At 34.0% G+C, this 14412-nt stretch overlaps 1 protein-coding gene across 1 annotated transcript in view; it reads right to left on the reverse strand.

Annotated features, from left to right (window-relative positions):
- LOC133338788 (amphiphysin) overlaps positions 1–11977 on the reverse strand; it is a 109310-nt gene extending 97333 nt beyond the window's left edge. Inside the window, exon 1 of the mRNA XM_061546895.1 lies at positions 11883–11977. Coding sequence (XP_061402879.1) covers positions 11883–11951 — 69 coding nt within the window. The 5' untranslated portion in view covers positions 11952–11977. The remainder of the gene's footprint in view (positions 1–11882) is intronic.
- Positions 11978–14412: the final 2435 nt, after the last annotated feature.

Here is a 14412-nt window from a genome sequence, read left to right on the forward strand (position 1 = left end):
TAAAAAAAATAGTAATAATAAAAAAGAAACGCAAAAAAAATTATTAATAAAAGTTTATGAAAAAAATCGTATACAACTACTTTTCCCACCATGACTAGAAAAAAAAAAACAATAAATTCCACACCTTCTAGCCACCAGCCACCCTGTAGTTAGCCAAGTCATGAGAAGACAACGACGACGATGATGATATTCGTTGTACAAGTGAATGATGTTGGCGTTGTTGTTGTTCTTGTTGTTTGATGTCATAATAATGGGGTTTTCGGCGTATTAAAGATGAGAATGAGAGAGTTTCGATAGATAGATAAATATAGGAAAAAAAACCGGTATTGTTTTGCTATAATTAACCTCCCAACGTATGGCTCAAATATAGGTCAACATTTATGAAAAATAAAGACAAAAATGCTAGGCATGTGTGTTTTGGGAGTCGAATAGATGATTTTGTATAAGTCATGTGAGGGAAATGGGCGGGAATGATAATCAAGATATTCTTATGGTAGAAGGACCTTCAGAAAATTTTCAATATAGTATATGGAAGATCATTCAAGGGGGTCTTCTGATGCTATGCTATATATAACATACCTCTAATATACCATTTTACTCTGAAGGTCTAGGTTCTTCGAAACGTCTACGATATATTAAAGAATTTTCGAATGTCCCTTATGGATGTACGACAACCTGAAGATACACACCATGATGTGTATTAATAGACAGTTTTCAGCAGATTTTTTTTATTTTCCGTGAATATAAAATACTGACCAAGCCCAATCTTTAGTTAATATATTGATATCAAGAAGGTCCCCCATCTACAGATCTATTGAATAGTTTTTTTTGTTTTTGTTTTTTACCGGAGACTCTGGGTATTTACGACTCTTTTTATTAGAGGACTTTTGTTTGCAAATATGTCTATGTGTATGTAATTCTATATTTCCATGCATGTCTTAGATCGAAGACATGCAAATGGTCCCAAACAGAAGGACATTAAAAATATGTAAGAATGTTGGCCTCCTGCTTGAACTTTCCACAGTCCACATATTCATAGTAGTAGAACTTCTACACTTGGAAAATATATTGAAAGTATCCTATATACATACGACTCTCTGATGGTATACAGATAATCTTTTCAAGACCACTTCTTGAGGTCTATTATTGATAGTAGATCGTCTGAAGTACTCCTATAGCCAGAATATCTTCGGTAAGTCTCCTGAAAAAAGAGAGAAGACCTTACAAATGTTTCCTATGGATTGAAGACATATTAATGATTAAAATAACTTCTGAAGAGATAGAAAATTGATAAGGACTCTTGTAAACATTTTGAAGATATCCTATATCACAAGACTTTTTGGGAGGTCCTCAGATTATATTGTCTGTAAGTCTGCTATATACAGGATAACTTATATATTTTTCCTATGGGTTGAAGATATAATAATGGTATTGATTAGAATAATATCTGAAGTGTTCCAAGAGAGATATATAAAAAGCGTATCCGTATGTCTTCTGAACCTAGAAGGTTTTTTGAAAATCTCCTGTAAATTTTTTTCTCTATGTATTTTAAATATGTGTCCATTCAGAAGTAGCATTTTTAGGTCTACCATTGATAGTAGACCTTGCGGAGAGGTTAGAAAATGTCTATACACAGAAGATACCTAAATTTCAACTTATTGAGCAATCCTATTATTATAGATCATGTGGAGAACTTCTATACAGAGAAGACCTTCTGGTCGATTCTTGCAGAGATTCTTAAGATGTCCTACACAGGAAAGTCCTTCTATGGATGTCCTATATATAAGATACCTTTTGATAGACTCCTACTGAGAGAAGTCTTCTTAAGATCTCTTAGGTGGGTTTCATCCTATAGATAACAGGCCTTGGAAGCTTTCAAAAACACTCTAATGATCCGCAATAAAAGTAATCTTGAAGCGATCCTATAGAGAAAACAAATTTTGAAAGGCTCGCATAGACAATAGATATTTTGACAATTTTCTCCTCAATATTTCCTTATTAAGTTTCCCTATCGAAGAATTCATTCAGACAGAAGATTCTCATTAGAAAATATCCTGTAAAAGACCTCCTATAGACCTATATTTGCTGGAAGACTCTTATAAGTTTAAAATTAATATAAGACCTTCTATTGGGCTCCTCTATATATACCTTCTATCAGTCTGAAGAATATAGAAGAATATTGGATGACAGAATAGATCCAACAGACAATAGACATTTTGAAAGGCTCCTTTAGACAGTAGAGCTTTCGAATATCTTCACCTAAATATTTCCTTGTAGAAGAGGACCACCTATAGGTACTTATTGAGAGCCCGTACGGGAAACCATTCTTATATAGAAAACATTTTTAAGGTCTTCCTAATGAGAATTTATCATGGTCTCCTATCATTTTATATTAGTCCTCCTTATATCTGTAGGCCTTCTATTGATCTCATGCCTCCAGAAGAATATCGGATGATAGAATTATAGAAAGATCTAATAGACAGAAAACATTTTGAAGCGCTTCCATAGACAGTAGAACTTTTCAAAGTATTTTATTCAACATGTCATTGTAGGAGGATCTCTATCTTTTACATGAGAAGATATCATGTAAAAGACCTCAGACAGACACTATTTGCTGGGAGAACTCCTATTTTTTTTAAAAAATTTTTATTACTTCTCATATTCGTCTCTTGCAGATGTAAGACGCATTTTGAAGGGCTTCTACAGGCAGTACCTCTTTCCTCGATTGGCGAACTCGATTAGACAGAAAATATTTTAAAGATCCTTATTAAAAATATACAGACAGTCGCAGCTCATTTGTAAAAGAAATAATAAGACACGACACGGTGCTCCCGACCGTTCTTGGTTGAGTGTTTGTAAGGCACTACTGCAGACAGCGGCAGCTTGTCCCGTGTATATAGAAGACTATCTGAAAATCTTAGAAGACTATCAATCGTCTGTGGATAGAAGACCTTCCATCGATCTTTAAGACATATATGACATGTTAGAAATGAATAGAAGTCATCCTATCAATGTTAAATAGGAAGAAGACCTATGGATATTTTTTAAGATCCTGTTGGTATTCAAGACATAGATATTAGTCCCCCATATCGATCTTCTTTGAATGGAAGTATTCCTATCGATCTCAATCGATAGAAGTTGGTCCTCTTTTTATCGAAGACAACTATAGATCTTCTGCTGTGGATTGAATACTTCCTATCGGTCTTCTATGGTTAGAAATCGTTCTATCAATCTATTATAGGAAGAAGGCCTATCGATACTCTTTTAAAGAATAGCAGATATATCAATATTCTATGGATACAATACTTCCTGTCGGTATTCTATGGATAGATAGTCATCGATAGTCTAGTCAGCAAAGAAAAAGAGAAACACCTTAAGAATTGTCAAAAGGAGCAAAATACCTATACGTTTCTAAATGAACATATACTTCTTCTGCGAAGCCTATGTTTTGCCTTACCTTGGCTATAACGAACATCTTCTATAACGAACAAAATTGTTTAGTTCCTACTAGTTCGGTATAACCACGCTCGACTGTATATAGAATACCTTTCATGAGGTTAACTACTACGTCTTTTTTATTCAACGAAAAGTTGAGAGAGGAAGAAATTAAGAGAAATGGGAAAGAAAGTTTTGCTGTGTGTTATCTCCGCTTACCACAGCTCCCACTGCTTATACCTTACAAAGTAAACAAACAGGTGGTTTGTACTCTCCCTCTCACATCGACTCTCTCGTTGTGTTTAGTTTACCCACAGACAGAAACAAAATGAAATAACTCTTCTTAGACATTGTGGTCGGTGTTTGCTGTCGTTGTTGCTTTTGTTTTATTAAAATCTAAGCCAAGTTTAAACTAGCCATACCGGTGTTGGTTGGTTGGATTGGTTGGCCCAAGTGAAAGTTTTTTTGTTTCATGTTCGTCTTCTTTATTGTTTGGCTGGCCAACCAGTCAGTCAGCCATCCAGACAATATCTGAGTCGAGATATGAAATCTTTTAGCCGCCAATATTTACTGTGTTCAATGTCCACAGAAAAAAAACAAACATTTGTCGATATTCAAGTTCCAACAGCAGCAACAGCAAATCCAAATCAACATTAATAAATAGAAAAGCAAATAACAACAACACGACCATAACATTTTCTCTCTGTTGTTGTTTAAAATAAAACGTCAATTTGCATCTCGCCAACAAAGAAAACATGAAAAATGCTGGTCTTTGCTGATGCATGCTGGAGCTGGAGGTGGTGGTCAGTCAATAAAAATGAAAACAAGAAAAAGAAACCAACAACAAAAATAGTGATCCGACTTGTTGCTCTGAAAATTCCTGTCAAACGATTTACAATCCAGCTCCGGGCCATAAACCTGAACCTGTCCAATTTCCATGTTCACAAATAAAAAGTGCTACTTCGGTTTGTGAATGTTCCCTCAATGTGGTTATAACTTTCATCAACTTGTCAAGTAGCTGATTGGGTGGTTATGAAAGGGCAGAGGAAGTGAGATTGGAAATTGATATACACATGTATATGCCATAAGGCGTGGGGTTTTTTAAAAATTATTTCAGAAGACTACCATAAGGCGTGGATTTTTTCTTAAATTATTTTTGGAGACTACTATAAGGCGTTGATTTTTTCTTAAAATATTTTTGGAGACTACCATAAGGCGTGGATTTTTTCTTAAATTATTTTTGGAGGTTACCATACGGCGTATTGATGACCTCAATTAACACCTATTTCATATTTGTTGGCCCAAAAGTCGCATACTCAATAGCAGATGACCCCAAATGTCAGATTCTCCATAGGAGATGACCATCTGAAAATATTTACCAATAAAAATTCTCAATGAAAAGGAATTGAATTAAACTGCAACTATTAAAAATATCCCTTATTTATCTAATTTTTATAAAAATGAATAAGTCTCCTTCCCATCGCATATAAAGTGCTATACAGTGTGCTGTGTGAACAACAAACAACACATGTTACTCGCCTACACCGATGACATCGATATAATGGGCCGAACGAACATTGCGAGCGGTAACAGGCACCTTTGAACAAATTGAGATGGAGTCTGCCAAAGTGGGTCTGGCAGTAAACGGCGAGAAGCCCAAGCTGATGGTATCAACGCGCAAGACGTCCAGTAGACTCGGACCAACTGTGGAACTTGGAAACTACAGCTTCGAGATAGTCAAAGATTTTATATACCTTGGTAACGCCATAAACAAAACGGATGACATCAGTTTTGAAATTCGGAGAAGGATAGTGATGGCTAACCGATGCTACTATGGTCTGAGCAAACAACTCAAAGCAAGGCCACCTCCCGCCAGACCAAACTCACACTCTACAAGACGCTGATACTACCCGTGCTGCTATATGGATCTGAAGCATGGGTAGCTCTGTTTGAGAGAAAAATTCTCCAAAATATCTATGGGCCGATCTGCGTTGACGGTGAATATCGCCGTCGAATTAACTATGAGATGTACCAGCTATTCTCGGACATCGACATTGTTAGACGTATTGAGCTGCAGCGACTACGTTGGCATGGTCATGTTGTGAGAATGGATGAAGATGCCCCAGCCCAGAAAGCATATAAAAGCGAACCAACTGATGCCTCACGCAGAAGAGGAAGGCCAAGAATACGTTGGAAAGATCAAGTCGAAGAAAATATCGCCGAAAATGGTCTTTCAAATTGGAAAAACTGCGCAAAAGACCGACGGGCCTGGAAATCTTTTCTAAGCTCGGCTTATAGAACGAAAGTTCTGTCACAAGCCAGCTCAGTAAGTAATTAATAAAAATACATTATAATTATTTTTATTTCAAATATAATCAAAAGAAATCCACATGTTTATAAATTAAATAGTTTAGCTAGTGTTGCCCTCAGGTCAACAAAGTGATTGAGATGGTATGGTTAGCAGTTAAGATTTCTAATCTCCACTCTATCCATTAAGAATTCATCTTTCTTTGTTTCTTTTGATAATGATTTGTTGCCATTGGAAATTTTCTTTTCAACACCATCACATTTATGTTAAATATCATATCATTAGCATAAATTGCCATTGAAGATCTTCGGAAGATCATCCAATCACGTGGCGTTCGAATATTTTGGAAAAAAAAATCCAGTAGAAATAATTTTTCAAATCGTTTCCTATTGAGGGAGAAAGTATTTCTTGTTTTATTGGAGTTTATTAATGAGGAGATAGCTTAAGGTTTTTTTTCGATTTTGGTGGAGATGGTCAGAATGTTCGGATGTTATAAAAAATTCCAAATTTAAAAGAAATGCACAAAAATTGATTTTTTCTTCTCGAAATTCCAATGCATGACAACACAAATATTGTATTTGAGGTCTTCAACAATTACTAAGTGATGTATTGTTTAAATATAAATTAATTTATTTTGCAACAACCACCACGAGTCCGCCGTCCACCACTGTGGGTTTATCCCCAAACCGAACAAAACGGGTTTATATGAATTCTTGTTTTGTTTGTAATTTGTGAATAGTTATTGTATTTAAAAATATATATTTTGTCCACACTTTGTTGTGCAAAAAATTTGTTTCCATATATTTGAATTTGTTTCGAGTTGCTGTAAAAAGATCACGTTCTTAGCATTTAATGTTTCGCCGCACCATTGACAGCAGAAGAAAAGTTTCAGTTCTTTTTCGTATTTGTTGTTTTATTTATTTTCGAGTGTTTCCATATATAATGAAAATCGGCTGCTCTTTTCTCTGACATCCAACGCGAAACTGGTCATTCAACTTTGATCTTTTAGCCAGCCAAAAAAAAAAAGTGGAAAAAGAGGAACAAATTGTTTCGAAAAAACTGGGAGCGTTCCTATTGATTTGCCATGTCAATGTGAAAATCTAAAATTATTTTCAATTAAACAAATCACTTGGACTGGCAGACAGGCCAGGTCGGTCGACCAAGCGACCGACACACAGACGGAAGTGAACTTCAAAAAAAAAAAAAAAATGTTGTAAATAGATTTGAACTTCGGTTAGCATTGATGGTGAGTAATGGATGAGAGTTCAAAGGCAGAGATGATTATTTCGGACATCTGTTATAGAAGGCGATATCTCCATTAAGAATTTCCACTCCCAAATCTTGAAGTCTCTCGAATCCTATGTTTGGGGTCTTGAAGCATTGTTATTGGTGTAGCTTTTTCTTTCTGTATACAGTCTAATTGGTCTTTATTAAGGCCAATTGGTCTGTATAGATACAACAGGTCTTTATAAAGACCAATTGGTCTGTATAGAGACCACAAGTCTTTATAAAGACGGTATAGTGACTACAGGTCTTTATAAATACTGTATAGAGACTACAGGTCTTTATAAAGACCAATTGGTCTGTATAGAGACCTCTGATCTTTATAAGGATCAATTGGTCTGTATAGAGACCACAGGTCTTTATAAAGACCAATTGGTCTGTATAGAGACAACAGGTCTTTCTAAAGACCAATTGGTCTGTATAGAGACCACAGGTCTTAATAAAGACCAATTGGTTTGTATAGAGACAACAGGTCTTTATAAAGACCAATTGGTCTGTATAGAGACCACAGGTCTTTATAAAGACCACAGGGGTTTATAAAGACCAATTGGTCTGTATAGACCCACAGGTCTTTTTGTAAAGAACAATTGGTCTGTATAGAGACCACAGGTCTTTTTGTAAAGAACAATTGGTCTGTATAGAGACCACAGGTCTTTATAAAGACCAATTGGTCTGTATGGAGACCACATGTCTTTATAAAGACCAATTGGTCTGTATGGAGACCACAGGTCTTTATAAAGACCAATTAGTCTGTATAGAAACCACAGGTCTTTATAAAGACCAATTGGTCTGTATAGAGACCACAGGTCTTTATAAAGACCAATTGGTCTTTATAGAGACCAGAGGTCTCTATACAGACCAATTGGTCTTTATAGAGACCACAGGTCTTTATAAAGACCAATTGGTCTTTATAGAGACCACAGGTTTAAATAAAGACCAATTGGTCTGTATAGAGACCACAGGTCTTTATAAAGACCAATTGGTCTGTATAGACCACAGGTGGTTATAAAGACCAATTGCTCCCTCTTGTTGGAAAAATATTTCTAATAGAGTAAATGTCAAATGAGATTATCTACAATATTATGAGTTTATCTACAGATGACCTTTCATATCTTACTTCGTTAAAGGGTAGATAAATTGTGAACTTTAGCTTCATATCATCTGTTTATGGGCCTTGAACTCTATTAAATTCCAATACAATTAATTGATTACTTCATTAATGTACCAATCGACATATCGAAAGTCAACAAAACTAATGAAACAAACGATATTCTGGAAAGCAACCCTCCCCCCTCCTTAGAAAACAAAAATTAGCTACACAAAATAATTTGTAATTGAAAACAATTCGAGCATATGGTTGTCCTGAGCCATATTGTGATCAATTCTCCGGCAATCAAGATAAATACATTGAAATAAGTATGAAAACCAATTGGCTATGTGCATTTTATTGGTGAACAACACCACCACCTACAGACAGAACATCAGGAAAACACAGAAAAATTATTAAATCATCATTGTCTTCCTCCACCCCCCACTAAGTATGCATGCATCTAGCTGGAATATCTCTTTTTTCATAACCATAACAAATGGACAAAATTGCAATTTGCAAATTGCTCTTATTATAAAGCTAACGAATAAATATAAACACAAAACAATCCAGAACACATTACAGCGTAGTAATATCTTCAAGACAGTTTAATGGTAGGCAAGTAACAACAACAGCAGCAGCAAAAAACAGGTGTTGATTGTTGTGATGCACTTGCGTCAGCAATTTAATGAAATATATAACAACAATTACATAGAGAGAAACACATTTTGTAAATATTTACATGTAAAGCTAAAGAACAACAGCTAAAAACCAGATCCCACTGGAGAACAAGCCAAATATCCAATAATTCCTATATATATATCCAACCAATCGTCTAACCGACCTCCCAACCACCCACTTAATTATCCAACCATTAAATCCCCCACACAAATTACTCCTAATACACAACCTTTTTTGTTTACCATTCAACCAAACACTCAATAATGACAGTTGTCTTGTATTGTTCTCTTCCTCTTTGTGTCTCGTTAGTCTATGTTGTGGAGAAGAGTGGTGTTGGGAGTAGCAGCAGTTAATCAGTTATCGGTAGAGAATTTCGTAATGCGAAAAACAGCAACAACACCAAGAACGACAAATACGGCACAATACGAAGTTGACAAGAGACAATTTAAAGAATGCAGTAGTAGTAAATGTAGAAAAAACAACAACACACAATCATAAACCCATTGCAAAGAATGTTAAATTTGCCTCGGATGGGAGTTGTTAGAAATGTTTACATTATGGTTAAAAGGTTTCCAAAAATGGAAATATATGTTATATTTATAGTCGAAATAGTTTTAAATTTAAAAGTATCGAAAAATGTATGTAATCACTTATAAAGTCTATAGTTTATGGGACAAGTCTATAGCCATGTGTATCCGTCAGTCTGCCCATTATAATTTGTAAAAAAAGAGCACAGACCACTGTTATGAAGCAATGTAGGTCTGTTTCTGGCCAGATAAGACACCTATTGTCTTTGGTAATAATATGTAGGAGATGAAATGAGTCGAGTCGCTCTATAGGACAGTTATTAACATCACATGGGAAAAGGTGAATAAGTATCTATGTGTTGATGAAGATCGGTCAATGTTTTAAGGCTCAAATGGACAGAGACTTTTGTGTGAAAAATTAAACAATTTGCATTCTATGGAGTATATATTTACTCCTTGAGCTTAATATTGATACCAATATGTACTCTGATGATTGAATAGTACAAAATTATGTACGTATTTTGATATTATTTAGTATTACCATTACCCTGTGAAATTGTATCGCTATAGAATTTTCCATGGTGTTCCGGCTATAGTCACACAAATTCACAAATTTTACACGGAGAAGTGGATCTGGCTAACTAGTTGGAATGGTTGTTGGCTGTCAATATTTAAAGGCTCAAATTAACCAAAACTCTGGGAAAAACTGATATGGAAAAGAAGCCAATGTAAGAAATCTATGGTAGGATAGGCGCCGTCCAACTATTGATATGTGTCGTGCTGAAGGAATCTACAAATTTGTACTACTTTTCGATATTATAAAGGACAAATTGTCATCATAGTACATTCTGCAGGTGCTCGGCTCACAATTTTTTAACGAAATTATTTCCGATTTTCGATATAACCGTTTGGATTTTTGACAATCGTTTCATAAGTGTTTCCGATTTTCTGATATTTCTATGTCTGGGATATACATGCAACTTTTTTAAGCAACTCTGCTGAGTTCTTAGGAGTGAGAGGTATAAAAAGTGACAAGGGGGAAAAATTCAAAAGAGAATCGTAGAGAGCGGCAGCAGAGTTGCTTAAAATGTTGCATTATAAACCCAAACTAACGAGATTTTTTAGATTTTCAAGTTAAAAATTAGAAAGTTTTCCGATTATATAATTAAAGATTTATCCGATCATTTAATACTTCTCATATTTTTAAACTGTTCCGTCGTATTTATTATTCTTTTTCTGAAATTTTAAAATAAAGCAACATTTTCTTCGAAATTTCCAAAACAATTTTTTTTAGAATTCGATAAAAGCAGCTTCAGAAAGAAAACCGAAACAAAATTTTACGTAGTGAAACACTTTTACGTAGCTACATAGTCCAATCTTAGGCCAATAAAAATGTTAATGCTTCCTAACAATCTAAACTGTAATATTCGCCATAGTTTTTTAACAAAGTCCAACGAATTTGTTTATACTGAAAATCTACACATAATTATCTGCTTAAAAATGTCCGCTTGTTGAAATCACGACAGAGATCAGAATGGGATGTTTGGTGTTGAAATGATCAATTTCCGGTAACTCACATTGAGCAGGGGGTTTCAGCCTTATTGACTGTAATTTAATATTTTGTTTTCTAAAAAAGGTTATACAAAACCCATTTTCAAAATTTTGAAGATTTACCTAAATTTTGCATTTTCAGAATTTTCAAGATTTAACCTAATTTTTAATGATTTATTTTTAATTTTTCCAAATAAACCAACTTACTAGAAGATTCCGAACTTTTTAATAAATTTTGAATGCATAAATATTAATATTACATAGTACATTTCCACTATACTGGATTTCGTAAACCCAGTGGATTTAGATTGTCAATTCCATTGCTGCACATATGCCAAATAAATCCTCATGGAGTAGTTGAACCCGATAAAGATTTCTAGTGTACATACTGTTTAACTGCAATTCAAATTTTTTCTATTTCAAATTCAAAATAGTCGAATTGTAATTTAAATTGTTTTGCGAGAGTTTATATGTACATCCTCTTTATTTGAATTAAAATTTAAAAAAAAAAAACAGTTAAAATCACTGTAAATATGAATCAAACTCTCACACTTCCATCTCTGGTGTGTTTTTAAAGAGTTAATTAAACACTACAGCAATAACAACAACAAAAACAAGCGGTGCAATCCAATCAGAATTTAGGAGAAATGCTGTGCATGTTGTGTTATGTTCAAATGTCTCTGTTGTTTTTGTTGTTGGTAGGATTAATAGAATTACAATGCAGCAGTCAGTAGCCATCGTCGTACGAAGACGACAATGCAACAGTATGTGTTTGATTGTAATACTCAATACAACAATGCAAGGTGACAGACATGAACTCTCTCTCTATCCGCCTCCCACTCTCCAAGCAACGACAAGAAAACTAGAAACCCCATGTTGAATTACAAACAAATCGGCACGCAACAAAATATGCGTAATCTGTGCTGTTGTTGTTATTGTTGTTGCTGTTAATTGTGACAAAGTGTTGCATACAAGTATAAGCACAAGAGTTTGATGGTGATTAACTTACCTTTTCTTTGGCACGTCCAGCGTGTTTTTGTACAGATTTCGCCAACATGCTTCCTTTACTTTCGGCCATAAACTACGAAGAATGACAATAGAAGACAAAAATAAAAAATAATTTGTTGTTGTGGTTATTTGTAGTAGTAGTTGTTGTTGTTGAAGAGCACTGTAGTAATATAGTAGATAACTAAATGTAGATGCTAAGGTTGCTACTATGAATGTAGAAGTAATCGTTGTTGTTGTAGAAAATAGATCGATTTTGTTGTAAATTGCAAAAAAATTAAATTGTTTTTGCTTTATTTTTAGTCAATTAGAATTTTTTTTAATATTGGCCGTTTTTTTAATTTTCTGTGGCCGTTTTTTTATTTCTTTTGAATTAAAATGCACAAAGAATTTTATTTTATTTTTTTTTTCTTTTTTGAAAAAAATATTTTTATTTGGCACTTTTAATTGTTGTTCTTCGTTTTTTTTAAATTTTGTTTTTAATTTTTTTTTTTAAATTTTCAACAGTTACTTGTTTTTATTTTTTGTATTTTTTTTATTGGACACAAAGTGGTCTGGCAGGTTGTAAATATGTTTTTTTTTTCTGTTTATTTTTTTTTATTAAATCTGCCTCCTGTAACAGGTCGTCCAAGTTATAAAAACACACTAAAAGCGCTGATCGTTTTGGCGTTCGTTGATTACTTACTAAATAATATGTTGTGATTCGGATTCGATGTACAAAGTGTTTTACTTTTTTCGGGGGGTCTCTGTGCGTTCGACTTTATTTTTCTCTCAACAAAAAAATTGTATTAAGACACAATCAACAGCACTCAACAGCAGTAGTAGTAGTCGTCGATGTACGTACTACAGCCAGAAGATATTTTGTCAAACCGAGATATTTTTTTATTTTCGGAGAAAATTGTGTAAAAAATAAAATAAGCGCAAAAAAAACTATTTTTTCTTGGGCGGCGAATAGAAACAGACACGCGTGTTCAAAGAACCAACGGCAAATATGCACAAATGAACAAGAAAACAAGCGAACAACCGATGTTGTACGTTAAACGGCTCCAACTCAACTCAGCTAGCTGCTGCATGCACAGCAAACAGTGAACGAGCACGGGCAAGCAACGATGAAAGTCTCCCCAATCTCACACTACTCTCTCTCTACCTCATTGGCAATGTGAGTGCCCCACTGTTTCATAGGTGAAGAGCACTATCTCAGTCTCTTGGAATTTATGATGGAGCTCACTTGCCCTCTCTCTCTCCTATTAATATTAGTTTTTTCTCCCACCAAGTGGGGAGCACTGTTGATTGTACAAATGAACACACACACACAAGGGGGCACAAAACGAGCGCGGTTTTTTGTCACCTTTGTCTTACCGTTATTCTCTGAGTATTGGGGTAGCCACAGTAATTTACTCTTTCACCATAAAGATCATTTAATTTTTTTTAATTCAGCTCTGAGTAAATTTTCTGGGCAATTAAATATTTTTTTTATTCTCTTTAATTTATTTGACTTAACCCCCACTTTTAACCGACAACACTGGCCAACCGGTCCATTAGCCAAAGGTATTTATTTGCTCGTCTTCTTGTTCTTCTTCGTTTTGTATTGCAATTTCGTTGCAACCACAAAAAAATTGCTTTACACTCCCTATTTATACATGCACTATACAATTTGCACCTTTTTCTGTTTTTGTTTACATCAATAAATTTCTCATTATTTGTTTAATGTTTATTTCACTTTGTTTGTTTAATATTTAATTAAGCGGTTTATTTGTTATTTTCATTGACTAAATTAATTCTTTATTTTTTAATATTTTTTATTAATACAAGTGCAGATTGATGTTTGTTTGTTTCTTCTCCGTTGATTTGTTTCCTTCTTTTGCCCACCTCAACGATAACTTGCAAGTTTAATCAAAGTCGATTTGCCGTAGTATATCGATAGTAACGATATATTTTGTTATCGACTTGATTAATACAGCATATCATTGAGTGTATTTCCACGTTAGCATGAGTGCATGCAATTTTAAGCATTATTGAGAATTTTTTTGAAAAAAAAGATTTTTTTAATGATTTTTTTAGATGGACTAAAAAACTGTGGTCTTTTTAGTTAATCTCCACTAAAACAGGGTATTTTAAAGAATAATTTTAATAATGACTAAAATAAAGGTTATTTTTGATGAAGGTCCAATAAAGCGTGGATTTTTTTATAGACTCATTTTTATGAAGGCGTCGAATTTATAAAAAATAATTTAAATGTGGATTGTTTAAAAATGTAGTTTTAAAGAAGCACCAATAGGGCGTGTATTTTAGGTGAAAAAATACTTTTAAAGAAAATACAATAAGGTTTGGAATGGCATGGAATAAAAAAATAACTTTAAACGATTAAAAAATTTTGTGATAGGCCAATTAAGAGTGTTTTTATTTTAAAAATTGTATAGAAAAAAACTCTTCTAGAAAAAAGGACCTGAGGACAATTTTTCTATAGAAAACAGACTTCAGCAGACCTGAGGATAATTTTAAACAGACTTCAGCAGACCTGAGGATAATTTTTC

This window comes from Musca vetustissima, unplaced genomic scaffold, assembly GCF_032173495.1.
Source record: "Musca vetustissima isolate MV318-11 ecotype Yass unplaced genomic scaffold, APGP_CSIRO_Mvet_v1 utg7689, whole genome shotgun sequence".
Lineage (NCBI taxonomy): Eukaryota > Metazoa > Arthropoda > Insecta > Diptera > Muscidae > Musca > Musca vetustissima.